The sequence below is a fragment of the Hipposideros armiger genome, unplaced genomic scaffold, assembly GCF_001890085.2.
Source record: "Hipposideros armiger isolate ML-2016 unplaced genomic scaffold, ASM189008v1 scaffold_89, whole genome shotgun sequence".
Classification (NCBI taxonomy): domain Eukaryota; kingdom Metazoa; phylum Chordata; class Mammalia; order Chiroptera; family Hipposideridae; genus Hipposideros; species Hipposideros armiger.
Genome location: NW_017731439.1, coordinates 688,980 through 714,223, shown reverse-complemented (window position 1 = coordinate 714,223; position 25,244 = coordinate 688,980). Strand labels below are relative to the sequence as shown.

General features: G+C 49.1%; 1 protein-coding gene across 1 annotated transcript; it reads left to right on the top strand.

The window, feature by feature from the left end:
* The first annotated feature begins 6 nt into the window (after positions 1-6).
* ADRA1D (adrenoceptor alpha 1D) lies at positions 7-22,398 on the top strand. The gene is made up of 2 exons (XM_019644589.1): positions 7-697; positions 21,012-22,398. The coding sequence occupies exons 1-2, from the start codon at positions 49-51 to the stop codon at positions 21,611-21,613; spliced, it is 1,251 nt and encodes a 416-aa protein (XP_019500134.1). The 5' UTR covers positions 7-48; the 3' UTR covers positions 21,614-22,398.
* Positions 22,399-25,244: the final 2,846 nt, after the last annotated feature.

The following is a 25,244-nucleotide window of genomic DNA, read 5'->3' as shown; positions in this document are numbered from 1 at the left end:
GTGGCTGACCTGCTGCTGAGCACCACGGTGCTGCCCTTCTCGGCCACCATGGAGGTTCTGGGCTTCTGGGCCTTCGGCCGGGCCTTCTGCGACGTGTGGGCAGCCGTAGACGTTCTGTGTTGCACGGCCTCCATCCTCAGCCTCTGCACCATCTCGGTGGACCGGTACGTGGGCGTGCGCCACTCTCTCAAGTACCCCTCCATCATGACCGAGCGCAAGGCAGCTGCCATCCTGGCGCTGCTCTGGGTCGTAGCCCTCGTGGTGTCCGTGGGGCCGCTGCTGGGCTGGAAGGAGCCGGTGCCCCCCGATGAGCGCTTCTGCAGCATCACCGAGGAGGCAGGCTACGCCGTCTTCTCCTCCGTGTGCTCCTTCTACCTGCCCATGGCCGTCATTGTGGTCATGTACTGCCGCGTGTACGTGGTAGCGCGCAGCACCACGCGCAGCCTCGAAGCGGGCGTCAAGCGGGAGCGGTGCAAGGCCTCCGAGGTGGTGCTGCGCATCCACTGTCGCGGTGCTGCCTCAGGCGCAGATGGGGCGCACGGGGGGATGCGCAGCGCCAAGGGCCACACCTTCCGCAGTTCGCTGTCCGTGCGCCTTCTCAAGTTCTCCCGCGAGAAGAAGGCGGCCAAGACGCTGGCCATCGTCGTGGGCGTCTTCGTGCTTTGCTGGTTCCCTTTCTTCTTTGTCCTGCCACTCGGTGAGTGACCCCTCTCCCACAAGTCCCTCCCCTTTCTCCCTGAGCCTCTGGCTGTGCCTTCCTGGCACCTGGGCTTCAATTGCCCTCCCAGGTGAAGGGTGACTCTCCACCTGAACATGGAAGGTGAGCTTAGCAACCTCCTTGGTCTCTTAGGCAGGTGCATGCACTTTGTGGGTGACAAACAAGAGGCTCTTCGTGCTTGCAAGATTTGTTGTACAGGCTTCTAACTTCTGTCCTTCCCCCAACCCATTGCCATTACAAGCCCTGGGCTTGTTTTATGCTTTTGACCCGTCTAAATATAAAAATCCGTGGACATCTGTGGAGACATCTGCCCACAGTATGTGGTCAACCGTGTATGTGTGCATCTACATATTAACCATCACCACTACCCACCCCCGTCCCCCCAGATATACATGCCAACCCCCAGAGGTGGTACACAAAGTGGGTGGGCCTACATTCATCCATGGGCAGCAAGCCCTGGCCAACATGTACATCACCAGGCACCAGAAGCCAGCTGCTTTCTCCCAGCACTTACTCAGTTTGGAAGCTGGCCCCACTCAGAGACCCTCCCCAGCTGGTATCTGTGAATACCCTGGGCTCTCACTTTTGCAATATCCTCTTGGAGTTGGAGGAGAGGGGGCTATGTGAGGAGGAGAAGAAAAGGGAAAGGGCCAGATTACCAAATGGAAAGTTAATATTGTCATTTCTTAAATTTCCTAAGCCCTTGAGCACTTCCTGAGAATTGGCCTATTTCTTCCACAAGGGTCCCTGCAGTCCTCAGAGGCCAGCAGCTGTTCTGAGGGGCTTCCCTGCCCCCCACACCTGAGGCCCCTCCTGGAAGCCTTGGTGCTGGTCAGCACAGGGAGAAGGGGCACAGCTTTTCTGGGGATGCATTTGCCCTGAGTCACCTCTCCCATGGCTGCAACCTTAGCAAGCCCAAACTGAGGCCTCCCCTGCCTTTTCCAGGTCTGCTACCTCCACACTGCAGCTGAGTCAGGAAGGGACAATGGCCTCCCTCCTGCTCCCCTGCAGGCTCTCTCCACAGAACAGCTAGAGTAACCTTTATACATTATAAATTAGAGTGTCACTCTCTACAAAAACCCCTCAATGCTTTCCCACTGCCCTGGGAACAAAATCCAAACTCTACACCGTGGCCTATGAGAGGATGACCTTCAAAATTATTATTGTCCAAGCCAAAATGAGACACTAGGAATATTTACAATGGAACCCCAGGCGTGAACCAGGGCAGTGGGGGCAAACCCAGACATGTGATACCCCTCCTGTAAAGAGGGGCCTGATGGGCTGCCTCCCCTGCAGCCTCGTGGCTTGACTGCCCTGCCTAATGCTCACTGCATTCCCTGGCCCCTCTGACCCTCTTCCGGTTCCTTGTCCACACCTAGAGCTGAGGCCCTTGCATTTGCTCTTCCCTCTCTCTGGCCTGTCCTCCGCAGCCACTCCTGACTAACTTCCCATCCTTTAGATCTCAGTATAAATGTCCCCTCTTCAGAGAGGCTTTCCCAGATGCCTCAGTCTCAGTGCATCCTTCTCTGCATTTTCTCCCTGGCGACAGGCTCTCTTCCTTTACCAGCTCCTTAGCTGTAATCACATCTCTGTGTTGCTTGGTTTGGTGTCTGACTTCCCCCACTGGCCCAGAAGCTCTGCAGGGGTAACACTGTGCTGTCTGTGTCATCGCTGAATCCACAGCAGCCAGCACAGTACCTGGCATAGGAGGAGGAATAGAGCGCAGCAGCAGGGACGGCAGGCTCTGGCGCCAGATAGCTGGGTGTGACTCCCAGCTCCACCCTTTACTAGCTCTGTAACTTCTGGCAAATCCCGGAACTTTCCTGTGTCTCTGTTTCCTCATCTGTGAACTGGGGATGATGGTGATGGTTATAATGCCAACCTATAGGGGAGTGGTGAGATTTTCAGTAAGGTATTATGGGTGACCTTGTGGCAGGTGGTGAATGAATAAATCACCGACTTGAAAATCACTCAGCCAGAGGATGTTGTGGGGATAGGGAGAGGAATGGAGGGGATAGAGGGAAGGATGGAGGGCATAGAGGGGAGGCAAATGGGCAGGCAGGAGCAAGTCGGTATGCCCTCCTTTAGAAACCCACCCACCCATTATTTAGAGCCCCCAAGCCTGCCACCAGGCTCCTTGCCCTGCCAACCAACCCCTGCCCCAGCCTTGTTCGGCTGTGCCCCATCCCAAGTGCCCTCATCCTCTCCCTGCCCCTTCATTCACACCGGCTCCCTATAGGGAATGACCAGCCTGTGTGTAGAATGCCACCTTCCTTTATGGTCTTTTAATTTCTTTTAAAATTTCTAGTTACAGAATAATGCACAGATTATGAGAAAATAATATCACAAGTGCTCATGTACCCATAATCATCCCTATTAAACAGATGCTCACATTTTGCCATATTTGCCTCAGAGCCCTTCCGCTCTCTTTTTAAAGAAATAGAACACAGCCAGAACCAAGTTGCCTCCTCCTGTCCTTTCCTCTTTTGCTCCCTTCTTCTTACCTCTGGAGTTTATCACTCCCACACATACTCATATGTGTATACTCTAACCACAAACATCTGTATCAATAATAATATAAAGTGTCATTTCATGTGTCTTTAGGATTTATGTAAATCACACCATGCCTTGTTTATCAGTCTCCACTTTGCCTTTTTCACCCAACTTGGGCCTCAGGTTTACCCATGCTGGTTCATTTTAGCAGCAGTATTCTGCTTGAGAGTTTTCACAGCATATTGATGGTCTCCTGCTGACTGTTTCTACTTTCTCAGTTACAACCAACACTGCAAAAGGCTACTGTTTTCTAAGGTCAAGATCACGTGTCCCCCTCTTCCACGAAGTCATCCCTAAATTTCCATGGCCTTTGTCCCTGGCTGGCACACATTGGTCTTTCTCAATTCCTCATTCTCTGCTGCTCCTCACACCTGGCATGGGGACCCAGGTGTGTCCTCCCATACTGTCAGCCTAGGTCCTGTGACGTTGCTGCCTCCCTGACCACCCCGGATTTAGTTAGGTGCTCCCTCATTCTCCCCAAACACTCTGCACATACTTTTATAACAGTGCACTGTAATTGTCAATATTTTTACACATACCATTAAGTGTGAGGGCAGAGGAAAGTGTACATATATAGGCAAAAAGGAGTGGAGGCATTTGCGGGTTGCCCTTTGGTTTGGGAGACCTGGAGAAGAGGGGTCACAAGATGAGGCAAGATGTCATCAATGAATGAATAAATAAATAGTGGTGTGTTCATTGACTGGACTACTATACAGTTAGGGAAAATAGCAAACTTACTGCCCACAGCAACATGGATGAGTTTCATGGACACTATGCTGGGCAAAATAAGCCAGATCTGAAATGAAAAGCTTGCATACTATATGATTTTGTGTATATGAAGTTCAAAAACAGGCAAAATGAAATCAGTGATGATAAAAATCAGGATGGTGTTTACATGTGTGAGAGTGTGTGTGGGAGGGGGATGGTATTAACTGGAAGACAGTGCAAAGAAATCATCTGAACGTTCTATATCTTGATCGGGGCAGTGACTACTTTGGTGTATGTGTACGTAAAGTCATCAATCTGTACTCTTAAGATGTATGCACTTTATAAACTTGACTGTTAGTATCTTAAGCCTTAATGAAGAGAGGGAAAGCAGGAGAAGGCTGTGAGCCATGCTGAGGAATTGGTGTCCAGACTGGAAAGCACACTTTGGCAGCCGGCTGTGGAGGATAGATTCAGCGTGTGTGTCTGAGAGTGTTGGCCAAGTGCTGAAGGACCCATCTCCACAGGCTCCCTGAGGTCGTGCAGGGGTCTCATGTAGGGGTCTACAGATGCGGGGGAGAAGCAGGGGTGCTTCAGGTCCTCAGTAATGGCAATTCTGTCCCCTGGCCCAAAAGCTGAAGGAGGGGCTGGCATTACGTTTCCTGTCTGTGCCTTTGTGACACCTGGCACATAGTAGGTGCTCAGTCAACGTGCGTAGGAGGAGGGAGTGGCAGAACCCATGGCTGCTTCACATCCTGCCATGCCAAGGGTCTGGGTGGCAAAGTACAGTCCTCTTTTTTTTTATTTTATTGTGGTAAGAACACATGAGATCTACTCTACTAACACATTTTTAAGTGTACAATACAATATTGTCAACTATAGGCACAATGTTGTATAGGCACCATGTTGAATAAGATCTCTAGAACTTACTCCTTTTCTTTAAGTGAAACTTTATGCCTGTTGATTAGCAATTCCCCCACTTTCCCCTCCCTCCATTCCCTCTTAGATTCTGTGAATTCAACTACAAGGACACCTCGTTTTTTGGCACTTTGCTTTATTGGTGCTTCACAGATATTGCTGTGTGTTGTTGTTTTTTTTAACAAATTGAAGGCAAGACCCTCCACCAGCAAAAAGATCATGACTTGCTTTATTGCAATACTCGCTTTATTGCGATGATCTGGAACAAAACCCGCAACATTTCTAAGGTATGCCTGTATTTTAGATAACTCATATAGGTGGGATTATGCAGTCCTTCTGTGACTGGCTCATTTTATTTAGCATAACAGCCCTCTATGTAAAACCAACCATTTTTATTAGTGATGTATTGGGGGTGACCCACCATGTATGTAACCTAAAAATTTTTTTAAACATAACAACTAACACTTATTGAGTGGTTACTATGATTAGGCAATGAGCTAGGGTTAGGATTTCTTTTATCATGGGTAGTTTCAAACACATACATAAGTAGACAGAGCAGTATGATGACCCCTGGTACCCATGACCCAACTTCAACAAGTATCAACTCAAGGCCAATCTTGGTTCATCCCATCCCCCACCCGCTTTTCCACCATGGCAGATTAATTTGAAGAAAAACCAGACAGCATATCAGTTCACCTGTAAATTCTTTAATATATATTTCTGGAAGATGAGAACTTTTAAAAAAATAACCGCAACCCATTATAGTGCATAAAAATAATTGTTTAATATCGTCAAATGTCTACCTAGTCTTCAAATGTTGCCTGTTGCCTCTTAAATTTTTAGTTTGTTTTTTTGAATCAGGATCCAAAAAAGGTGAACACATTGAATATAATTGATTTGCCTCGTGGGTCTCTTTAATTGAGAAGATCCTTCTCCCCCCACCTTTTTCCTTTCAATTTATTTTGTGAAGAAGCCAGATTGTTTGTCCCAAGGAGTAGCCCATGGTCTGGAATTTGCATCCCCATAGTGCCATTTAATGTATCCCTCTGTTCCCTGTACCTCCTGTAAACTGGCTTGATCAGATTCAGTTCAGTGTGGGCAAAATTTCTTCTCTTTTGTGATGTGAAGATTGATCAGGGGTTCAGGTGCCATCAGCCTGATCCATCCATTATAAAGTGTCCCATCGGCCTTTCATCTGCTGGCTTTAGCAGCCATTAACCATGGCCTGGACTCATGACATCACTGGGACCAAAGTGGTGATATCCAAATTCTGCCATTCCTTCTACATTTGCTCACTCAAATTCTAAACAGAATTCACCACTAGCTGATTGATTACTGATTGATTACATGAGATTGATAGAGTCTGTATGGAAAAAGCAGGAGAGCTACTCAGTGCTCCCCTTTATCAGAAGAGTCAACTCTCTAACACTCTCTGCAAAGGGGATCAATAGGTATTTTTAGTACCATGACAAAGTGATTTTTAAACCTGTCACATACTACAGACATCACTGTTTTGGGGTTGGCCTGTAGGCGCCCTTTCAAGTTGGCTCCTGAGACCTTTGGCACAACCCAGAGAGTCTTAACCACTTCCTCACTTTTTGATCTGATGAGGTATTTCAGGCTCAGCTTGTACTTTTGGGGTTGGGTGGGGTGGGGTGCTGGACCTGGAAGCAGCCATTTCTCTAAATGGCCCTGGTCTCTTTTAATGGAAAACGATCATTTAAAGACCACGATCTGAGCTCTCGGCTGTTCATTGATACTGGACTGGTCACCCACTCAGTGGACAGAGCTAGGAAATACTTTTTTTTTTTTTTTGGAAAAGAAAAGCACACCCCTGATGGGGGTGAACTTCTGTGTTTAGGCACAGATCCCTCCTCTGAGGGTCTTGTCCTCTGCTCAGCTCCTGCTGATATGTTAGTCCCAAACATCCAATGAACTGTTGATCATTCTGCATCATTCATTAAAGACTTGGGTACTGGGGTCACATGATTTCTCCTCCTCTCTCATCCTTACCCTGATCATCAGTGTGACTCCACTAAGGCTGACCAATGCTGCCACCCTGACCTGGAGACTACACTGACTTCCCCCTCATCCTTTCCTCCCAGGGCCATACCCTCACCCCCATGCCCATCTTACCTTGATCTAACTACCCCCTCAAATCCTCAGTGAATCTGCCACCTGAGCTCATCTGCTCATTGGCTCCCATTACACCTGCTCATTGACCCCAACCTTGACCAAGCCTTCACCTCCCTGCCCTCACCTTGCCCTCTGGTTAGCTAGCCATCCTTTCCCAGCCACTACCATGATCCACCATTTTACCCTCTCTTGCCATCTTGAATTCCCTTGTCTTCACCTGCTTCTGTGAGTCCATGGAGGAATGCAGTGTTCCTGGTAAATATTTAACAATTGGCTCTGGAGTGGGGGCTAATTTGTAGCACCTGCCCATTCCCATGGTACAAATAGTTCCACTGGATCAAGTTTAAGATACCCAGGAAACATCAGCCTATTTGCAAAGTTCCTGAAAATTAAACAATCAGCTCTGTGAGCCATTGCAAACCAGTGTCTAGCTGAGCACTTACTAAAGAAAAATCACACTTTTCATAATCAGGCTTCCTCCTCAGGGCAGCCTCAGGGTGACCCAGAAGTTCCGCATGTTCCCTTTTGGCTCTGAATCTCTCTCAACCCCTTTTCTTCCTAAGGGATCTCTCTCCATCAGCCCTCCCTGTCTTCCACCTCTCCTCTGTCCATGCACACAGCATGTCCTGAGCTTCCCATAAGAGTGTTTTGTCCTCAGCGTGTGGCCCCTTCACCTTCACCCCTTCCCTACCTTCTCATGATAATCTTCTCTCCTTTTTACCTACTTGCAAGAATATTCCTTACTTGTTTTCTTATCTTAACTTACTTTTTTTTAAAAAATCCCAAGTGTGAAAAAAATACATATATCCCAATATTACTCTTAATCTTACATTTCAGAGCTGAGATTTGAACTCAAGCACTCTTGTTACTTCCTGCCAGGGTCAGAGGTCAGCCTGGGGCCAGGGTTCAGGTCAGTTGGCAGCCATGTTGGTTTTTTTTAAACTTTTTTTTTTCAATTACAGTTGACATACAATATTATATTAGTTGCAGGTATACAGCATCATGATTAGACATCTACATAACTTACAAAGTGATTACCCTGATAAGTCTAGTACCCATTTGACACCATACATAGTTATTACAGTATTATTGACTATATTCCCTATGCTGTACTTTATATCCCCGAGACTACTTTGTAACAATTCGTGCTTCTTAATCCCTTCCCCTTTTTCACCCAACCCCTCCCCCAAAATCTGGCAACCATCAAAATGTTCTTTGTATCTATGAGTTTGTTTCTGTTTTGTTTGTTCATTTATTTTGTTTTTTAGATTCCCACATGTAAGTGAATTCATATGGTTATTTGTCTTTCTCTGTCTGACTAATTTCACTTAGCACAATACCCTCTAGGTCGATCCATGTTGTTGCAGATGACAAGATTTCATTCTTTTTTATGGCCAAGTACTATTCCATTGTATATATATACACCACATCTTCTTTATCCAGTCATCTATTGATGGACACTTAGTTGCTTCCATGTCTGGGCTATTGTAAATAATGCTGCAATGAACATAGGGTTTTGGAATTAGTGTTTTCGGTTTCTTCACATAAATACTCAGAAGTGGAATTCCTGGGTCCTTCTTTATCTTTTGTTATAGCCGTTGCTTTAAAGCCCGTTTTATCTGACATAAGTATTGCTACCACAGTGTTTTTTGTCATTTCCATTTGCATGAAATGTCTTTTTTCCATCCTTTTACTTTCAGTCTGTGTGTGTCATTCAATCTGAAGTGGGTCTCTTGTAGGCAGCATACGTGTATGTATGGGTCTTGTTTTCTCATCTATTCAGCCACCCTATATCTTTTGATTGAAACATTTAATCCATTTACATCTAAAGTAATTATCAATAGGTATGTAGTTATTGTCATGTTATCGTTCATATTTTGACCTTTTCTCCTTTTTCTAATTATTATTATTATTATTATTATTATTATTATTATTAAACAAATCCCTTTAACATTTCTTGTAATACTAGTTTGGTGGTGATGAACTCTGTTAGTATTTTTTTTTTTTTTGGTCTGGGAAGCTCTCTGTCTTTCAATTCTAAATGATAGCTTTGCTGGGTACACTAACCTGGGGTGTGATAAAAAACTACAGTCAATGTTCAAATTAAGAAATTTTTATTACAGTAAAAGACACATTGCCATTAATCCCCCTCAAAATACTCCCCCTCGCTTCAAACACACTTATCCCATTATTCTTGCCACTTTCTGAAGCAGTTTTGGAAGTCCTCCTTCGTGAGTATCTTTAGTTGTGCTGTCATGGCTGCTTCGATGTCCTGAATCGATTCAAAACGTTTACCTTTCATGGTCATTTTTATTTTGGGGGAGAACCAGAAGTCGCACAATGCCAGATCCAGTGAATAAGGTAGATGAGGGCACACTGTAATGTTTTTATTTGACAGAAATTGCCGTATACCAGAAGCGATGTGTGACATGGAGCGTTGTCATGATGGAGGATGATTTAGGGCACACTTTAAAACACACCTTCTCTCAACCGTAGCTCACACCCAACTGACTGTACTGAACAAGTTGAAACTTGTCACACACTGTTGCTAAGGTTCAACATGCTGCTTCCTGTATTGAATAAGATACCTGCCTTTCCATTGGATGGCACTTGGCAGCAGCATTCACCATATGTTTTGATCACAACGGAAAGGCTCCATGTCACATATTGCTTCTGGCACTGCAATTTCTGTCAAATAAAAACATTACGGTATGTACTCATCTACTTTATTCACTGGATCTGGCATCATACGACTTCTGGCTCTCCCCCAAAATCAAAATGATTCAGGACATCAAGGCACCACAACAGCACAACTAAAGACACTCACGAAAGAGGACTTCCAGAACTGCTTCAGAAAGTGGCAAGAATGATGGAATAAGTGTGTTCAAAACGGGGGAAGTATTTTGAGGGGAATTAATGGCAACGTGTCTTTTACTGTAATAATTTTTTGAAATTTAAACATTCACCATATATTTTTATCACACCTTCATATTTTTCATTTCAGTTATTCTTTATTTCTGACTGGTTCTTTTTTATGTTTTCTATCTCCATTTTTATGTTTCCTGTCTCTTTGTTGAAGTTCTCTCTGAGATCATCTAATCTTCCCTTAAGTTCATTGAGCATCCTTACTACCAGTGTTTCAAACTCTACATCTGGTAGATTACTTGTCGCCATTTTGTTCTTTTTCTGGAAGTTTTTCTGTTCTTTCATTTGGGACATGTTTCTTTGTCTCCTCATTCTGGCTGCTTCTCTGTGTTTGTTTCTATGTATTAGGTAGATCTGCTACATCTCCCAATCTTGGCAGGGTGGCCTCATGTAGTAGGTATCCTGTGGGACCCAGTGGCATAGATTCCCTGGTCACCTGAGCCTGGTACACTAGGTGTGTCCCTTGTGTGGGTTGTGTTGGGCCCTCTTGTTGTAGTTAAGTCTTGATTGCCATTGGCACATCAATGAGCAGGACTGAACCTCAGGCTGGCTGTGAAGACTTGCTGTGACTACCTTGGAGGAGCTGTTGTGCAAGGGCTGACCCTGTGGAGCAGGATTCGCTTTAGCGGGGCTCTGGCACCTGCTCATTACACCCTTCGGGTGTGTCATTTGTGGAGGTGGTTGGGTGGTGCTCTAGTGTGGTCTAAAGCTGGGAGTGTTGGTTCTGGGGCCTCCTGGGAGGGGCTCTTGTGCAGGCCAAGGTCAGCTGCTGCCTGTGCCCTGCCCAGGGCCACATGGTATAAGCTACAAAGTGATCTGCAGATGGCTGCTACTTCTTCTGGCCTTGGGGGTAACTGGGAGAGACTAAGCTGTGAACAAGGCCGCTGTCACTAGTGCCGGACTTGAGGCCACTTAGCAAGAGGCCAAATGCTGCTTGTTTGGGATTTGTGAACCTTTGAGAGCTTTTAGGAAAGTCCACAGCACAAGCTAAGACAGGTCATTTGTCTGTAACAGCCCCTGGAAACAGCTTGGGTGGGCCCAAAAGTTGGGTGGGACAAAGTCTCAGGGAATCACTAGGGCAGGACAAACAGTGTTAGCCAGGTTTATAGAGACCCAGATATGGTGCCTGCCTGTGCCTGCAGGCTGGGTAGGGGGAGGATTTGACAAAGGAAAAATGGCTTTTGCCAGCACTTTTCTCTGTGAGAGAGCTGACCCTCCAGCCCTTGTCCTATAGCCAGACAATTCAGGTCCTCTCTGTATGTCCCTGGAGCTTTTCAAGCTGCTGCCAAAGAGCTGAGTCCATCTGAGGGTAAGTTTGTGTGCAGGCCTTTTAAGAAGAATGCTTGGAACTCCAGCAGCCCTCCACGTCACCCAGAGAGAACCCCCTCAGCCACAATTCCTGCTCGTTTTCACAGCCAGAAGTTATGGGGGCTTCATTTCCCAGCACTGGCAATCCAGCGTAGGAAGCCCAGTGTGGGGCTGGGACCCCCTCACTCCTCAGGGGGGACGTCTGCAGCAGAGATAACCCTCCGATTTTTAACCACCACATGTGGGTGTGGGACCAGACTGTTCTGCATCTCCACCCCTCCTACCAATCTCAATGTGTCTTCTTCTGTATATCCTTAGTTATAATACTTCTGTTCAGCTAGACATGAGGCAGTTCTCAATGATGTTTGTTCTGCAGTTTAGCTGTAAATGTGATATGATCATGAGAGGAGGCAAGCGTAGCATTTACTCACTCCACCATCTTGACCAGAAGTTGGCAGCCATATTTTAAGCTTTGAATCTCACTGAACACCTCAGACCCAACACTCATCACGCAGGCTCAGTTTCATGTTCCCTTATGCCCCAGATCCTGGCCATGATGGGGTTCTGAGCATTGCCATTGGATAGAACCACTTCTTGTGTGGTTTGATCCTCTCATGACCTCAGAAGGCCCCCAAGCTCTTGAGCCCACCCCTCAAGGGACAGTCTCTTGTGTTTCTGAGCTTACCTCTGGCCCCATCTGAACCCTGCCTTGCTCTGTTTCATAAACTATATGCCCACCAAAAAAGGCCTCCTGTGAATGTTGAAGGATTTGCCTGCCCTTGCTTTGCTGGTGGTGACCCAGCAGAATTGGGTCCTGGGCCCCTAAAAGCTGGCATTGGGGTCTCATGAGCAATGCCTAGCAGCTTAGTGCTGGGACTCCCAGAGTGACCACTCCCTGGGGACCTTCTCTCATCTGGCATAAGCACTGATATATTCTGACCTGTGAGCCATTTGTCAGTGTGGCCCCAGCGCTGAGAGGCTCAAGCTCAGGTTAGGGTCCAGTTCAGCTAAGCACAAGGGCCATTTGGCAAGGACTTCAGCCTTGGGCACTCAGAGCTTGGGTTGTGGCCATTCCAAGGCCACAGATGAAGAAATAATGAGTTAAGAAGTGACAACAAACAGTAGAAAGAAGTGGGAGAAAGAAGGTAGAAAGAGAGAGAAGGGAGAAAGGGAGAGAAAAGAGTTGAAGGAAATGGCTGGGGTCCAGTGTAGGACTTGGGGCAGGTCTGTGACTCATCTCCCTACCAGGCAGCCTCTGTGGCTCTAGGAGCTGCATCTCACCCCCCACTAATGATGGAGTGGGTGGGGAAAGGGGGAGGCTGAGGTACAGCCTGATATTTCATGGTTGACTGCAAGTTATGAGCAAGGCTGGCTGTGAATTCTGACATTCTGCCAAGAAAGAACAAGTTCCCTTCTGTTGAGGCCAAAAGAGTACTGTTAGTCACACAGTCTGCCCCTTGGCTTCAGAGCTGTCACTCCTCAACAAGGTGTGGTCAGATTGGTCACTGCCAGCCTTAACTGGCATCTCAGCAGCAACTCCTGAGCCTGGTCATTTTTGTTCCTCAGGAGAGAGGACTGGCTTGTGATGATCAGCTACAAATACTGCCCCCATAACCAAACAAGTTGATGCCTGAGTTTCCCCAAGAATGTATAGGCCAGACTGGCCCGTGCCCGAGAGGCCCTGCCTCTTCTGGTCAGTGGCTATCCACCTCCCAGACATTAGGTTAGACTCCTAATGGAGGCACCTCAATATAGGGAATGGGGGAAGGCAGGTGGGAGCAAACTTGATAGAGATGCACATGAAAGAAAAAGGTCAAGGAGCAGAGCAATAGTTGTGTGTGCAGCCATCTCTTTCCTGCGTCCTTACCACCTCTCATCAGCAGGTACATGCGGCCACTGCCCTGCTCCAACCTGCCTGTTGAGTGGGGAGAAGTGGACACTGATGTGCACACTTGTGCCCTGCCTTTCTTAGCAGTGGGCAGAACAGGACACAGCCACAAAGAAGAATGCCTGGAACTCCAGCAGCCCTCCATGTCACCCAGAGAGAACCCCCTCAGCCACAATTCCTGCTCGTTTTCACAGCCAGAAGTTATGGGGGCTTCATTTCCCAGCACTGGCGATCCAGCGTAGGAAGCCCAGTGTGGGGCTGGGACCCCCTCACTCCTCATGGGGGACCTCTGCAGCAGAGATAGCCCTCCGATTTTTAACCACCACATATGGGTGTGGGACCAGACTGTTCTGCATCTCCACCCCTCCTACCAATCTCGATGTGTCTTCTTCTGTGTATCCTTAGTTATAATACTTCTGTTCAGCTAGACATGAGGCAGTTCTCAATAATGGTTGTTCTGCAGTTTAGCTATAATTGTGATATGATCATGAGAGGAGGCAAGCGTAGCATTTACTCACTCCACCATCTTGACCAGAAGTTATAGGTTGGGACTGAACAAAAGGGCTTAAAGACACATTCATGCAAAGAGTGACTTGGGTCAGATCTCTAGATGCAGAATCTGACACAGGAGTTATTATGCAAATGATGGACCGAGGGGCTCTCCCAGGAAGTTCCTTTGTGGGAATGAGGGAAGGGGGATGGAGCAGGGGAAGAGCTAACCCAGGATGTGGTTTCAAAGTCAGGCCTCAACCTGGCACCACCTGGAGCCCTGGAGCAAGATCAGCAGCACAGAATTGCACCAAATGGAGGGAAAGGGGCTGGCCTTTTCCATCCCCATGTCAGTCTGTTATTGGTTGTGAGCTGCTTGGTGGGCGGTATCATCTCCCAGTTAAAGTGGCTCCCATTGGCCGAGGGCAGTTCCCCATAGAAAGGGCAACTATGAGCTTTAGCAGCCAATAGTCACAGCACCTGGGGGCTGGGGGCACCAACAGCTTTGACTTCAAACCTTAGAGGTAACTTTTGAGCAAAAACTTGGAGGGGAAGGAGATGCCCAAACAGCTCTGGGGCTCCTCCCAGGAGGTGGGGGTCTGTTTGCCACTCTCCTGAGATGCAGCTCCCACAAGCAGGCAACAGCCCAGCCCTTCTGAGTATCCTGGATAGACGTGCATGCACAGGAACTGAACCAGACGTGGCAGGCCCCACAGGGCACCTTTGAGGCCATACAGGTGGTCAACGAATGCCACCTAGCCTGGTGCAGGCAGAATTAAGAGGTGCTCAAAGCACACACACTCCATAAACTATTCCCACTTCCCCAGATGCCCAGGGGAGTGGGATTAATCACAGAAATGCGCCTGGAGAAGGTGGTTCTAGGCCTGAGTCTGAAGAAGGGGAGAGACCTGCTGTAGGGGGGCATCCTCCTGGCCTGGCCAGTGTGCAAGAGTCCAGAGGTGGGGATGGGCATGCTGCTTATGGGGCAGCTACTGGAGGAATAAAGCAAATGTGTATGGCCCCTGGCCGCCAGGATCCCTGGAATATCAGGGAAAGTTCTGGTTTTATCTTTACATTATGATGCAGAAAAATCAAGCACTTTAGGACTAGACTGACTCAAGTTCAAATCCTGACCCTGCCACTTGCCCTCTGGAGATAACTAGAATCTTTCTGCAAAGTGGGCCGCCAGTGCCATGAGAATGAAATGAGAAGTGCTTACAGGGCCCCACATGGAGCCTAGTAGGTACTAAACACTCAGAAGGCATTAACTCCCATTTCTTTCCTCCTCACTTTAGAGGCCACCTACCCAAACACCATGTATTCATTCATTCAACAAATATTTTACAGTCCCTGCACTGGGTCAGTCACTTGTGTTAGAGGCTGGAATGAAATAACAATCCCATTCCTGTCTTCAAGAGACCTAGAGTCTCGTAGAGGAGATAAAGCAATAAGTTTTATTAAAATGGAGGCACTTATGAAAGGGTGCCTAATCCAGGCTCGGTGGGGGAGGGTGCCTGACCTGAGGCTGGAGGGGTGGGAGGAAGCAGAAAGCGCCGTGGGAGTGGTAAGGGCCAAGCAGAAAGGCAGAAGTAGCCCAGCTCCTGTGGAAAGACCTGCTTTGTGACTTCATGTGGCAGAATTTGGAGGGAGGCCGGACAAAGATAGCACTGGGTCCTAAAAAGCTTTGAATGCAGCGCCAGAAAGTTTGGGCTTGTTCCTTGGAGCCACTGGGTGCAATTCATGGTTTTCAGAGGGGAGAAGAGAGAAAGCAATTTTCTAATAAAAGCCTCCAACATCTGTGTGCAGAGTGGAGAGGACAGGGGACCACTGGAGGCTGTCACAGCCGTGCAAACAAAATGAGATGCCGGACTGAGCAAAGGGCTCAGGAACAAGGTGAAGGGAGGGACCTTGCTAGTGAGAAAGTCAGATGCACTGGAGGTGGTAACAAGTTGGATATGTAGAGTAGAGAGGGATTCATTCAGCAAACACAGCAAGTGTTGAGCGCCTGCTGTATGCTCAGTGTGTTCATGAGGTCTTTTGAGCGATGGGAGGGCAGTGCCAAGCAAAACAGACACAAGTCCTGCCCCGTGGCCTGCGGGGAGAAAGATGATAGACACAGTGAGGAATAACTCAAATAGTATAGGAGAAGGTGATAAGTGCTGTGAAAAACAGCAGAGCCTGTTGAGGGGGGTGAGGAACACAGGATGGGCGGGACATTGCGATTTTAAACGGGAACATGGAGATCTCGTTTTGATTACAAGATTCTTCTTATAAGGGTACCCCTGTGTTTATTTAGCAGTGAGGCTGTGAGGAAGAAGCCACAAAGGAAATTGACATGGAGTCGAAAATCCAAGAGAGTGGCACCTTGGAAGCCATAGTGAGGTGACAGGTGTCCAGGATGGACAAGAGCAGTGCCCATAGGTTGGTGGCCCAGGTGGGATGGGCTACGGGGCAAAGCAGATAGGGAAAAGGAGACAGCTGGTGTGGATGAAAAGGATGAAGAAAATGAGGGTGCAGCTGTGACAGAGGCAAGCTCACGGGTTCCACCTCACAAATAGGGACACTGACCTTGCATGGGAGGAGAGACTCTTTTCTTACCAAGCAAGAAGAGAAGTGAGGAAGGTTTGAGCAAGTCCCTGGCAACTGCTCTGGCTTCTGTTTTCTCCACGAAACAGGAAGTGAGGTTAACTGCTCTGGAAAAGGTGAAGGGGAGGCTGCAAGGCTTGTAGAAAGGAGTCAAGGCTCAAAGAAGCTGGTGCAGGAATAGGTGAGAGACGGCGAGACTGCTGGAAACCCTGGTCACTGAACTGAGGTCAGGGACCCTAAACGTGTTCAGGGAGTGGGTGGATCTGGCTGGAGAAGTACAACCCCAATGCAGAAGGATGTGGATGTGGGAGGGTTGAGAATGGGCTGAGGTGGGAGCGAGTTGGAGTCTCAGCTAAGCTGAGAAAGAGGCAAACAGGAAATGAAGGGAGAAAACAAAGGGGCTGGCAGAAGATCAGAGTACAGATGAGACAGAGGAGAGGAGGCTGCAGTCAGCAGTGGAAATGGGTTCTTAGTAAAGACATAAAATGCTCAGGTGTATGTTTTAAAAGACTCTCCCAGCTACTGTGTGGAGAGCAAAGTTCGGGGGCACAGGAACAGGCGCCCACTTGGAAGGATACTGCAGGTAGATGATGGTAGCTGGGAGCAGGGTGGTAACGGGGTGGTGCAAAGAGGGGAGATTCTAGGGCCAAAAGAAGTTGGTGCTGATGGGATGCAGGCTGCAATAGAAAGAGAGGGGTCAGAATTTATCAAGCGCCTACAAGGTGCCAAGCATGGTGTGGGAAGCCAACATTTAAGGATAAGATAGACATGAAACCAATAGTTACGTGCAGTGTTCTTGGCACGTAGAAGTGAGTAGATGTGCTGGGGGGGCGGGGAATACAACTCACTGCTGGGTCAGGAGGGGGTGGTGTGAGGAAGGCTTCCAGGAGGAGGTGCCACTGGAGGAAGGGAAAAGGAAGGGCATCCAGAATGATCACGTGCAAAAGCCCAAAGGCAAGACTCAGGAGCCTGCTGGGGCCAGATGGCAGCAAGAAGTCAGTGGCCATTTAACCGATCCACATGAAGACAGAAGTAAGACTATGGAGAGAAGTAAGAACCACAAGAGAAAGGAGAGTGCAGAGGTGAAGAGGTGAGAGGCTGAGGGAGAGCTTCCCGTGAGAGCCTCTGGTTCCCATGACAGCTGCCAAGGTGAGTTAGCACAGCTGGGAGAAAGGCCATGGGCAGTATGGGGAGTGGGAGAGGGAGCCAGCTCCGGGCAGAAAAGGGGGTGCTAGGAACTGAGAGAGAGTGGCTTTGTCTCAGAGACCCAGCTGCCCATTGAGGCTTTCCTGTATCTGGGCTACAGGAGCTGACAGAGGTGTGTGCTGGGCAGCTGCGGAGGGATGCAGAGGCAAGGCAGCTGTCTGGCCGGAGTAGCCATAACTCAGTGGTTGGGGGAGGAGAAAGGTAGGAGTGGCTGAGATGGAGCTTGTCCACTGATGCCCCCACAGCAGGGCAGCATTGCAGGGACAATGCCCGTGAGCCAAGTGCCCATCCTCAGGGGTCTCGGGGCAGTTGCCCACCTCATCCATGACATCAAAGGGAGGGAACTGCCCACCTGCAAACCCCCCCCGACCCCCCCTCCCCTACTCCACCCAGTAGCCCAGGTAAATCTCGAGGCCCCGCCCCGGCTCACCTGAGCGGCCCCCCCCCGACCCCCCCTCCCCTACCCCCAGAGATCCTTGCAAGAAGCTGTGGGGCAATGAGAGAATGTTGTAGGATGGGGGACAGGGAGTTGCAGGGAGAGGGAGGCAGGGTGCAGGGAGACGCAGGGGAAGACTGCAACACTCTGGAAAGAGGTAGGTATGAGGCTTAGAACTGCCATCTATGAAAGGAACAGGAAAAGTCTCTTGGGAGCTGCTGCTTGGAAGCTGGAGCCCAAGGCACAGACGTCTGTATTTTCCAGGCAAGATGTCTGCGCCGTGGGCAGAGAGCAAATGAAACAAAGTTGTGGCAGATGCTGTTGGTGCCTCACCCGTCTCCCTTAGTGTACTAGTGGGCTAACTTCCATCTGAGCACCTGCCTTTGTCACTTTGCCCAAGGGGCTTTCTCTGCCCACCAAAGTCCTCCTTGTCTACCCATGCAGCAGGCAGGAGGTGTGGAAAATTAATGACTGATGGGAGTGGGTATATAGCTATGCCACCTCCCTCACCCCACTAGGGAGCAGATTACTCTGAGGCTCCTGTTCCCCACTGTCTCCCAGAGCTCCCCCAGGGGGCGGGGGGGGGATTAAGCCCCAGTTATCCACAGTGGTGACAACTCCATAACACACCATTTTTTGGCTTCCTTCTCTTCCCTGTCTCTTTCTCCCACTCCACTACTGGTATTTTACTTACTTCCCAAATTAACAATTTGTACTTGAATCCTTGTCTCAGGGTCGGCTTCTGGGGGAGCCCAAAGTAAAACAGAACATCAGCAGGACACAGTAGGAAAATCTGGGGGCTGAAAGGCTGTTTGAATCCCAGCTCCTTTGTGTGTAAGGGATTCCCAGCTGGCAGCAGGCTTCCAAACAGGTTGGTTGAGCATAAGAATATTAATATTTACAACAAGGCCTAGACCATACCATGCGCTACGTCGCCCACCAATCTGAATCAAAACCATGCTGATAACAGTGCTCTTTGGCCGGCTTCAGGCTCGTCGCTGAAAGCATAGTCCACTGATTTGTCATTTGGGCTAAATATAAAAAACTGTGGCCTGAGTCAGAAAGTTATTTTCAGCACTCTGTCTTACGTTGCAGCCGTTGAGGGATGCTATTCAGAAGGCCGCCTTCCTGGAGGCTGAGGTCAACCCTGGTGGCCCCCACATTCCAGGGACAACTGCCTCTCTCAGGGGATTTCATCTCCTCAACAGCACACCCTAACTGATGTCCCAGCCTCCCCCAAACCCACCACGTCTCTGCTTCTGTCTCTGGCCACTCTCCAGAGCTGGGAAGTAGTTCCCTTCCAGGTAGGAGGCCCCTCTCTCAAAGGCCACAGAAATAGGGAGAGGGGGAGTGAATAGGCAGCAGTATTAAGAACCTGTTAAGCACTAGGCCCTGAAATTTATGAATCTTTACAAAATCCCTGCCAGAGAAATATTATTGTATGTCACAGAAAAGTGAGACGTAGATGTCCGGCAAAATAACTTGTTCAGGGCTGCGTGACCCAGGTTTGAAAGACTTGTGCCGCACAACGTTCTGTGACCTTCCTCTTTCTCCATGGTGTCTCTTAGCACCAGGAATTCTCTATATAGGGGGAGATGGGTGATATGCAAGGGTCCCCAGGTCGAAGAGGGGGGGCATGCTTCCTCTGCCCCCTCAGTTAGGGGACCCCACTCATTTCTTTTGGGGCAAGGGGAGAAAGAACAGGTCCCATGATTTGCCAAGGACCCCAAGTTTGGCCTGCTCAGCCTCTCAGGCACTTGCAGCTTTTGCCCAGCTTGGGACACTCCCTACCACCTACCCTCTACCCCTGCTGCTGCTGAGGATGAATGAGAAGAGATGACCTCCGCTTCCTAAATCACGCCTTTGTGTTTTGTCAGGTGCTTTTGGAGACATGATTCCTTTCCAGTTCATGGTGGAGATGCCAGGGGAGAGGTTTGTGGGGAGGAAGGTCTTCCTGGCACAGCCCAGATCCCAGTCCCCCCCACACACACCCCTTCCTGCCTGGCGCTGCTCCCTAAAGCCATCCCAGACGCCTTTCCTGACCACTTCCACTGAGAATCCCCACTGTCCTGCATTCCGACAGCCATGGACATGGTGTTTATTGAGGCTTAATTCTAGGCCCTAGCGCTGTCTCCTACTTAAAAATATCCTTGGCTCCTAACTGCCCACAGAATAAAAGCCGAACTTCCCAGAATGTATGGCCCTTCACCATCTGTCCCAATGGAGTTTTCTGAGCGTATCCTATATGACACTTCCAGGCCCCAGACTTGTGATCCTATTGTCCCTCTGTCACTTCCACTCCTAAAACCCTCTGCCTCTCATCTTAGCTGGCTCCTGTCCATCCTCTGAGACCCCTGGAAACTCCCCCACTCCACATGCTGCACACCACCATCACCCCACCCGCGTTCCCATGATATTTGATCCACATTGCTAGCAAGGGAGCAGGGCTGTTTGATGTGAGCCCAGCGCAGTGCTCAACTTTTAGCAATCCTTATCCCTTTTTGTGCTAGGGACCTACTTAGGATCCCATTTCAGAGTCACACTTTCAAATGCACAAAATAAAATACAAAGGACTGCAACTGAAACCTATTTCATTGAAACTCTTTGTCAAAATATTTTTTAAATGAAGTTTATGATTTAGTAACAAATGTGCTTCTACATTAAGGCATGAAATAAGATCTCATGGTGCGTTCTAGTGACCATCTGTGAGGAGCATAGACAATATTTTGCAACATCTGCAACAACTGAATGTGATCGAAAACTAGCTACAGGACCTGCTAATACTAGGTTGAACCTTACGAAACTGCTAATATTGCACCAATTTTGAGCGACAAAAACGGTGGTTTCATATGGTTTTGCCTAATTCTACTCTGGTTTGTTGCCTACCCTCATCATTGAGGGAAATACTCAATTTCAGGTAGATGTAAGTAAAACTGAAGATGACTCTTTTTCCCCATCCAAGTTCATGGACCCCATCAAATTATATCAGGGACCCCTTGAAGAGAGATACCTTGAGAGCCTCCAGTTGATAACTCAGCCACAGTCCATGGAGGGCGGGGAGGATCGCCCCCTTTGCACCCAGGGGCTGCCTGGGCCTCCTCCTCCCAGACCATCTAATCCACGTAGGTTTCTGCTTCCCGTAGGCTCCCTGTTCCCGCAGCTGAAGCCCTCAGAGAACGTCTTCAAGGTGATCTTCTGGCTCGGCTACTTCAACAGCTGCGTGAACCCACTCATCTACCCCTGCTCCAGCCGCGAGTTCAAGCGTGCCTTCCTGCGCCTCCTGCGCTGCCAGTGCAGGCGTCGCCGGCGCCGCCGCCCCCTCTGGCGCGTCTATGGCCACCACTGGCGGGCCTCGACTGGAGGCCCGCGCCTCGACTGCGCCCCCGGCCCTGGCGCCGCACCCCCTGGGGCCCCGCTGGCCCTCACCGCACCCTCGGCCCCAAGCCCTCCAGGCACGCCCGAGGTGCAAGCTCCGGTCGCCGGCCGCCGAAAGCCACCTTCCGCCTTCCGCGAGTGGAGGCTGCTGGGGCCGTTCCGGAGACCCACCACCCAGCTGCGTGCCAAGGTCTCCAGCCTGTCGCACAAGATCCGCGCCGGGGGCGCGCAGCGCTCAGAAGCCGCGTGCACCCTGCGCTCGGAGGTGGAGGCTGTGTCCCTAGGCGTCCCCCACGACGTGGCCGAGGGCGCCACCTGCCAGGCCTACGAACTGGCGGACTACAGCGACCTCCGGGAGACTGATATTTAAGGATCCCCGAGCTAGGCTGGGGTGTGCTGGAGGAGGGGGATCAAATGGGGTGAGGATGAGGACGTGGAAAGGAGGCTGGCTTTGTTCAAGAAGCCAGTGCAGGTCAGGAACTCGAAACTGGCAGCCCCGAGAAACTGAGGCGAGACCGCCCTGGAAGCATAGAAAGTTATGGGCCCCCTCTTGGACACAGATGCCGGGAGCTCCTCCTTTCTGAGGGAGGGGCTGCAGACTACGTGGGGCGGTTTGCTCACAATCCCTGTTTGAGAAACACTGCCCCAGCCTTTCCCTGGACCCTGGGTAGACAGCCACAAGTATGGCCGAGGCAGGCCTGCCCCTCCTCTCGGAGAGGAAAGGGCTTAGAGGCCCTGCATGGCTGCCTCCTTCGGAAAAAGTCATTGGGACTAGAGCTTCCCAGTGAACCTAATTTCTCCTTACTGCCAACTGGAGGAACCCAGAGGGCCTGCCACCGCCTCCCATAAGCTTTGGTGGCGGATTGGATGACCCTCCTACAAGCCTGTTGTATTTACCCTTGGCCCACTCCCCGGTACAGATGATCCTCCATGCACACAGCATCACCTGGCCCTGCCTTCATTACGTCCCCCAGGGGCCTTACTGTTTACACTCTGTACATAGCTCATTGTGCCTGTGCCCATCACCTCTTGCTGGGATCCAGAGCCATCAAATGGAGAGAGCTTTATTTGTCATTTTGAAACATATTTATTGGTAAGAGTACTTCTATTTTGTCCAAATTGTGCAAACTGTCCCTTTTTAGCTTATAACCCATAAAGAACTACTTTTTTTTCTTCTTCTTCTTAAATCCTTCAAGCACTTAAAGGCCCACAACAGGATGGATTGGGTATGTGTTCACCTTTCTAATTTCAACTTACCTGTCTTTTTAACTGATGGCTGCTGTCCTTTGGGCTTTTTAGTAATACCAAAGGCCTTGAGGGAGGGAGGGTTGTTGGCTTTTAGAATTCACATGATTAGTCTTGGGAACCAAAGAGTAATCATAAGCACAAAATTGCCACTTTGTCAGTCTCCCCAGAAGTATCTGTGATTGTTCTGAGGGCCTCAGTGAGGAAGACAGCCATCAGTTAAATGGGTGCAACATTACATGAAAAAATATACAAGCCCAAATAGACAGGTGTACATGGTAAGTGAGAGAACACCTACCTAGGGACCATGTTTGTTAGCTTTGAGTAAAATGTCCAACACTTCATAGTCCCAAGAGATTATAGGTAGTTGAGTCTTCAGCTGTATAATGTCAACCACATACATCCAAGCAGCATGGGAGTGATGACTGGCCCAGTGGACCCTCAGAAGCAGAGCTGGTTGGATAATACTGTGAGGTGTCTGGAGTGAGCGGGTTCCAAAACTGGAAGGTCCAGCTGCTGGAGCCAACATGGACCGGTATTTTGAGCCAAAAGTTTCCATCCTGTACTGGGAGGTAGTCTGTTTAAAATGTCACCACAATTTCAGACCCCTCACCCCAATTTTTACAAGGTAAAAAGGCAGCCAATATCAGGCTTGGGAACTGACATTTCACATGTGGGTCTTTAACAGGTCCTGAACTTCTGGCCTGGCATTCCCCCCAAGGCACAGGTAGGACAATTTAAGGCAGGTGCGGGAGCATGTTGCACACCCCAAAGAGGGCCCCACTTTGCAGCACATTGGCTGCCCTAAAGCTGGGGACACTAGGGGACAGCCCCTGTGGTCTTCTCACATAAGTGGGGGCTGTCAGTCAAATTAAGTTAGTGAGGGGGCAGACTCCAGTGTCAGATGATTGAACATTGGGCTCCTGAGAAGGGGTACAACAGGAGGGGAGGGTCCCCGAGCAGGGTGAATGTTGGTGCCCACATGCCGGGGAAGTTGAGCCCACAAGAGGTCAACAATGGGGGCAAGGGAGCAAGGCAGCAAGGGAGTTTTCATCAGGAGGATTTTAGGGGGGGATCTCCCTGCTCAGTATAACAGTGGGTGTGGAGGCAGTCAGGGCTGGCAGCTTGCCCAATGCTTTCTCTAGGTGCAACGATCAGTCAGCAAAACACATCTGCTGCTCAAGCCTCAGCCCCTATCTCCTGGCACAGGGGCCCTCTGCACACAGCTGCCTCCTCCTGTGTCCCCCACACCAGGTACAGAGTCTTCAGACGATGGAGGAGGGCTGCAGAGTCCCCAGAGAGGCCATGCCACAGCAGGTTATCCAGGGACCTGGTTCTAATCATCAATAAAGCACTGAGCTGCTGACCTTGGTCTCAGGACATGCCAAAAAGTCATAGAGTGGCCAAGATGAGTGAAGAGAGTAGCAACAGCCCTTCTGGAGGGGACAGCCTTTTGCAAGTCATTTTGGGGACTTTGGAAGAAGTGCATTCATTACACCATTTCCTGGGTCCTCACGTGCCCCAGCCCCCCAGCCTGGCCTACACATCTCATTAAAGGCTGTCCCTGAAGTGCATATAAAAAATGGGGCTGTTGTCTCCAGGAGGAACCTATGAAATGTCAAGGTGACTGGGGAAATAAGGAAGACTCAGCGCTCATCAAAATGGGAGTAGGAGTTCTTTTGCACAATCTTCAAGAAATGGAGTGAGGCCTAAGNGTCTCTCATGGCAGCTTTGAAGGGTTTGTTAATGCTGACATCAAGTGGCTGGAGCTGGGATATCAAGCCTCCAGGTATGACGGCAGGTTTTGTTTTTTGCTCTGCAGCAATCTTCTTTGTGTTTTTTGCTATGTGTGCCCTGAACTGATCGAGTACCAATAGGGCAGGTTTGCGTAAGAGCCCACCTGGTTTCCTGCTCCAAACTTTCTCACACCAGATCTTCATCCCATCCTGATCCATCCAACCCTTGTCATGAATGTGGACAATCACTCCTCGAGGAATGTCTTCTTTTGGCATTGTTTTGCCTTTGAAAATCAGCATAGGAGGCAGCTTGGTTCCGTCGGCACAACAATCTAGAACAACTGTATAATGGCTCTTTTCATCTCCACTTGTCTTCACAGTTACAGTTTTCACCCCCTTTTTATCAACAGTTCTGTTACTTGGGACATCAAATTAAAGGGGGACTTCGTTCATATTTGCAATCTGTCCCAACTCAAACTGATGTGTCTTCCGACACTGAATGACAAAAAGACAAAATTCAAGGACCTTCTGCTCATAGCTTTCAGGCATCTTTTGGGCAAGTCGGGTGCGTGTATGCATGCTTAGTCCATTCCATATCATGAACCTGAAGCACCAATTGTGTCCTCCTTTGAAATCAGTAACTTCTTTTTCATCAGCAGTTCTTCTTGCCTCATGCTGAACCATCTTCATGGACACAGAAATTTCAATTGCCCTTTGTTCTTTAATCCATATCTTCAATTCCCTCTCTAAATCTGGCCATTTTGCTGACTTGCCTCTCATGGCCTTCTTCTGCCGTGGCATTTTCAGTAGGGTTTCTTCTTCCTATAGCCAGTCTCAGATTGTTTTCTCAGTTAGAGGAGGACCAAACTTACGTTCAGCAGCACGATTTCCATTCACTTTTGCAAACTGGATCACTTTTAACTTGAATTCAGCACTGTACGAAAANCAGCTCAGACGCAGCTCACTGGCCCATGTGGGAACCAAACTGATGACTCTGTTGCTCAGAGTTTGTGCTCTTAA